Here is a 6045-nt window from a genome sequence, read left to right as displayed (position 1 = left end):
CACAACAACAAATTGTTACTGTTATGGAGTAGAAAATAATGTTTAATGCTATACTTTTTCAAATTTACCTCTCTTACACAATTGTTCAATTTCATGTTTAAAATAACTCATCAAATTTACTCAATCATTTCTGATTGAAATGACATGTAATAAGTCTATCTCAAAAAATTCATCTTGTGATTTAAGAATTTCATCCATATTCATCTAACATCTATTATGACTAGACCATGACATTTTCCACTAAAGACACGCTTGTTAGACCAAATTGATCTAAGTGTAAGAGTTAAAAAAGTCTCCATGTGCAAACTTCATTTTTTCTATTTATTTTGGAAGATTTTTTTATTTATTTATGTAATGTAGATTATTCATAGAAAAGATTATCCTTAAATGATATTAAAATGACATTAATGGAATTCTTCCCACACAGGCTTTATTTTTACAATTTTGACGTAATGATGAGTCAAACATGAGTCGAACGTATTAAACATAAAAATCACAGAATTAAATCTCCTCGTCGATTCAAATCATGAATTGTTCATGAATAATTTTAATTACAATTTTCACAACAGTATTAAGAATACAAATAGAAAAAAGAATTAAAAACGCGAAGCAGTATAGAAAAAAAGGAAAATGATATAATAGTGGTTCATAATTTAAACTTTGTATGTTTCAGTCTATTTCTTGGACTACGTACATATATATACACAACAGAGTTGATCTTTGAGAAATGCGGGAATAACATGTGAACAGGAAAAAGAAAAACTGTATTTATCGTCTTGTTTCCGAGTAAATAAAATATGCCGGTTTCCTAAAACGTGTAAAAATACACGTTTTGCAAAAACACAGGGAAACCAGAGATATGGACCGTTTTCTATCTTACAGTCTGAAGTATATAAAAATTAAATAAACGTACAGAGCAGTAATAACAAATGTAGCCATTAACAAAACTAAGAGTACAACCATGTGCACATTTTGCAGCTCATACATCAATCCGATAATCAGACTTCCACAGTAGGCCGAGCTAAACAAAAAATTGTTTGGTCTTCTATAGCTGGCGATAGTGTGCTGCTGATAATTAATGGGCTTAACAATAAAATTATCACTGACAGATCTTTCGTTAAGAAAAGGCAAATATGTAGCCTAAAGAGATGAATGATCAATCACAACAAACTACAAACTTGCTTTGATACTAGACATATTAGCCCTAGACTATATTTCTGAGATGACAAACTTCTATCTTCCATAAGGATGATATCGAGCAGTTCCTGCACCACCATATCCCCCTCTAGTCCCATAAAAGGAGCCTCCACCAGCTCCTCCATATCCACCCCCAAGGCTGCCATCATAGCTGCTTCCATAAGCATTACCAGAGGACCCACCACCACCACCGCCATATGCCCCATAACCCTCATTAGCTCCACCGTACCCACCAAGATCGTAGCCTCTGCCAAAGCCTCCACCATATCTACCAGCATACCCAAGAGAAGGATCACCTCTATAAGGCCCCATGGCACCAGCATATCTTCCATAACCACCAAATTCACTTCCAAAGCCACCATAAGCACTTCCCCTACCAGCATAGGCACCACCTGACCTATAGCCACCCATACCAAAATTACCACCAAATCCATCATAAGCATCTCCATATCCACCACCATACGAAGATCGGGCATCATTATAGCGCTTGGACGATGGGGCTGGTGGATTGGGCTTTTTGGGTTCTGCCTTCTTGATTTCCACCTACAAAAGTGAAGATAAACAAAACTAAATGGATGAAAGTGAAACAATTCAAGTATCTTTTATCTTGATCTTTCACAGGATAGTAAATTGGAAATATATTTGGTGTAATTTTTTTTATCAACATATTTGGTCTAATGTTAATGATGACTGTGATTCGTAAAACGATGGTGGTATATCAAGCAATAAGACCTAAAATATGCCTCCTTGAAGTTGTCACCAGTAAAATCAAGCTATAGGACTTTGATTTGATTTAAATCGTACAAAAGGAGTCATGTGTGGAAAAATACCACAATGCCCCCCATACCATTCTTTCTAAAGTAGTTTATAACATAAAAATTACAGTAGCCTTAAGAATATAAGCCCCAAAATGTTGTGTTCGAAGGATGGAAACTCGTTCCACTGGATGTACATTCAACCAAGAAGTAATGGTACTTAAATGTACATTCAACCACTGCCTTTTATAAAAAATATAACCCATATTGGCCCAAACTTATTATAAGTGCACATGAATTATTCAGCATTGTTAATTTCTTATATTAAAAATTTGTAATGTTTCCTTAACAAATTTAATTTTTTTTAATATTTTACCCCATCAATAAAAAACCCATGTTACACTTAAAATACTCGGAAGTTCTAACTCTATTAAATAGGAACAGGCAAATAGATGCTGAACCCATGATCATCTCATCCCTACAATAAAGGCAATAATCACCAACAAAACATTGCAGTCAATTGTGTCCAATGCCTTGATTTGTTACAGTTAAGCACATGCTACATAATTATGATCCATTGCCTATGGCAAGCACATACTTAAGGATAGGAAATTCAAGATGTCCATAAAACAATAAACCTTTCTAACTGTTTACTTGTCCTTTAAAGCAGGACTTAAAACTCAACATTTGGAAATCAGTTATAAAACCAAATACAGTTTGTAATTTAATTTTCAGATCAATAAACAACTCACCTGAGCTCCAGCAAACTCAATTTTGTTCCCCACAGCTAAGAGATCATCAACAGCATCTTCTGAGTCGTAGGTAATAAACCCAAAGCCACGTGATCGATTAGTAGAGTGATCCCGCATTATTTGGTGATCTTTGACTTCTCCATAGCGTGTAAAGAAATCCCTAAATTCATCTGCCCAAGTTCATCTCCAATTAAAACAACAAAATCACAACTACTTTCTGCATTTCTTTAATGGTTAGCTAGTTACTTTACAAATAATTGCTTTAAAGAAAAGTCAAGCCTGGCTAATAAACTTAACTTGTATACACATGACATACCACAAAATATGCATTAAAATATCAATTTGTATATTTGGAGACAATTTCGTTGCATGGTACATCAATTGTCCTGTGACATACACCAAGTGGGTCAAGTCACAAACAATCATGGTTTTTGGTGTTTGAGTTGACAACATTCTTAAGTAGAAAGTGTTACATATGGACTACCAACTATAGCTTTTGGCTTAGTAGTAAGCACTTGATACAACAATTGGATCAAAGCCAAGGTCATGAGTTCGATTACTATCAGAACAATTGTTTAGGAAAAAATTCTTGTGCACAATTATCCCGTGATGTAGGTCAAGTGAGTTGAGTCATAATAAAAAAGTTCGCAAAAGCAATGAAATCATGACATTTAGGTTGTCACACTCTTAAGTAGAAAGAGTTGTGACCAGACTATGAGTTATAGTGTAGACCAAATCACAATCGAGTCATTGTGCTTAGACTACTATACTCTTAAGTAAAAAGAGTTGTGTCTTGACTAGTTATAATTTTTGGCTTTCAACACAAAAATTTCCACCCTAAAAGATATGAACAAAGTGCACGCATGTGATGAACTTTCTCACCACAGAAAGCTTGAACTTAATAGGTATGTACACAAATAATTACGTTCTCTACCGAAAAGGATAACAAAGATCATAAAAGACTTCCTTCACTGTACATGGTAAGAACAGAACCACCAAGAGCTCTTAACACTTAAAGCAATATGAATTCAACAGCAAACGTGTCTTCTAAGTGTTAGTTGGTGTATAAAAATTATATAATACCACCACAACCCCTTCTCAACATATAACATATTGTAGTATACTATATACATGTGCACATCATTCATGCAACATCCTTAAATTTTGACAACAACATCAGCAAGAGAAAAATTGGCTCAACTGAAACCCTACCTTCACTCACAGTAGAAGGAATTCCACCAACAAAAATCTTCTTGGTTCGGAAGTCCTTAGAGTTCGAGCCAACGGCACCCCTCGGAATCGTCCGCTTAATCTCCACCTATAAACCATTCATTTCATTTACTCAATACTACTCCAAACGTTCAAACATCAAATGCAGGTGTTAATTAATAAGCACCTGCTTGCCGTTGATAATGTGAGTGTCCTCAATAACTCTATCAACCACAGAGGGATCAGCGTAAGTTATGAAGCCGAAGCCGCGAGGCTGGCCGGTCTTCCGGTCCTTCATGATAACGGAATCCGTTATCTCACCGTATTTACCAAAGTGTTTGATGAATTGTGCTGCACAGAATTACCAACAAGAAAAAAGCACAGCTAGTTAGTTACTTATTTAGTTACAAGGATGCTCATTGAGCATTTGCTTAACCGTAAAACAAAGGAAACCAACGCAGTGCAGAAAGAAATCACTAACCAATAGTGGTTTCTCTAGCTAAACCGCCAATAAAAATCTTTCTGCAATCACCGTGTTTAGTTTAATTAGACAGAACACAATATAAGAAAATTCGAAAAAGCAATTAAGAAGAAGATGAAGGGAGGTTGAAGGTTTAGTGGAGTTAGTTACCGACCCGGGACTGGCACCGTCGCCGGTGAGAGGTTGGGGCTTGTCGTCTTCGTCGTCGCGGTGGGAGAAGGCTCTAACGTCGTTGGCATCGCCGTCGACGGCGTGGTGATTACTGGGTGGTGACTCCATCACTTTAACAACTTCAAACACAGAAAGATAGGGGAAGAGGGACGCAGACCGTAAAATGAATGTAATGTATGTAACCCTAGATTTTTATTTTATTCGTGGGATTTGGGACTTTATATCTACATTACGAATACATGAATTTAAACGCTTATATGGTATCTAGTTTTTAATATACATTATTTTCATAATGTAGCGGCTCATGAATCCTAGATTTTGGTCTAGAAAAAAATAATTAGATTTGGTTTATATGATATTTTAATTTGATAACTTAGAAATATTAAAAAATGTAACATATTTTCTAATTAATTTGTACATGAGATATAAGGGAATTTGGAGGAAAAATATACAATAATTTATATGAAATTTTGAAATTATTTATAATGAACGGCAAAATAAAATGAATAAGTAAAATTTTAATATGCACAAAGTATTATAAATGTTAGTTATATATTACATAATAATGTTATATTATATTTGAAATTTATATTTATATAATTATATTTATATATAATTTATCTACTTATAAATGTAACATTCCAAAATATAACATTTAACTATATAATAATTCATCACAAATTTAACAAGATAGATAGTTGCTAACAAAAATATAAAGTAGAACTTACAATTATCCAAAATAACTATAAAATTTTAACTTTATATAAAATTGGGCTAATTAAAACTATTTACAAAGCTAATCTAAAGAAACTAAACAGCAACATCTCCTCCATCAAGTACCTGCTCCAGATAAATCTCATCCCCCTCTGTTCACACTCATAAGATGATCATAACAAAGAAAATAACACAACAACATACAAACACAAGCATAAATAAAAGAGTAAGCTAGTTTACAATTAAAGAGTGATATATATATATATATATATATATATATATATATATATATATAAACTTATTTAAAAACATTACATACAACAAACGTATCAATGTACCACCATTAAACACTTTATGCATGACACTGATATGAATGAATTGTCCGAACTTAGAATGAATGTCGAGCTATGAGGGGTTGTGCACTTGTGGCGGCTTTTACTACTTTGCAAAGTTATTGTCAACGAGTTTCACCCTACCATACTCACAAGGTTAGTTGTTCCACACCTTGGATCATACTGGAAGCACCCAAGACTAAGACCTCCTGCTACTCTCACCACATGTGTCAATCTTCTCTACTTGAAAATGAAAGACAATTAGAGTGTCAGGATAACCCCCAAGACTTAGCTCCCTACATTCATACTAATGATACTTGAAACCAACACCAAGAATTTCCTCCTTGGAACTCCTTTCCATATCTTTGAACCCATTACGATAATTTCACATTCACATAGTATACCAATACATGAGACTATTAATCATACATTAA

At 34.1% G+C, this 6045-nt stretch overlaps 1 protein-coding gene across 1 annotated transcript; it reads right to left on the bottom strand.

Annotated features, from left to right (window-relative positions):
* Positions 1-867: 867 nt before the first annotated feature.
* Positions 868-4790, bottom strand: LOC106754987 (heterogeneous nuclear ribonucleoprotein A3 homolog 1). The gene is made up of 6 exons (XM_014637064.2): positions 4549-4790; positions 4395-4435; positions 4101-4264; positions 3917-4022; positions 2705-2874; positions 868-1740 (listed from the first exon to the last, which is right to left on the bottom strand). Exons 1-6 carry the CDS (start codon positions 4671-4673, stop codon positions 1234-1236), a joined length of 1113 nt encoding a protein of 370 aa, XP_014492550.1. The 5' UTR covers positions 4674-4790; the 3' UTR covers positions 868-1233.
* Between the last annotated feature and the right edge of the window lie 1255 nt (positions 4791-6045).

The sequence above is a fragment of the Vigna radiata genome, unplaced genomic scaffold, assembly GCF_000741045.1.
Source record: "Vigna radiata var. radiata cultivar VC1973A unplaced genomic scaffold, Vradiata_ver6 scaffold_301, whole genome shotgun sequence".
NCBI classification, from domain to species: Eukaryota; Viridiplantae; Streptophyta; class Magnoliopsida; order Fabales; family Fabaceae; genus Vigna; species Vigna radiata.
The sequence above is the reverse complement of the archived record's forward strand: the minus strand, read 5'-3'. Positions and strand labels throughout refer to the sequence as shown.

Coding starts and splice junctions, on each gene's coding strand:
- LOC106754987 (XM_014637064.2), bottom strand. CDS start 4,673: ATGGAGTCACCACCCAGTAATCACCACGCCGTCGACGGCGATGCCAAC. Junction 4,436..4,548: donor GGCGACGGTGCCAGTCCCGG/GTCGGTAACTAA, acceptor CGGTGATTGCAG/AAAGATTTTTATTGGCGGTT. Junction 4,265..4,394: donor AGCTAGAGAAACCACTATTG/GTTAGTGATTTC, acceptor AATTCTGTGCAG/CACAATTCATCAAACACTTT.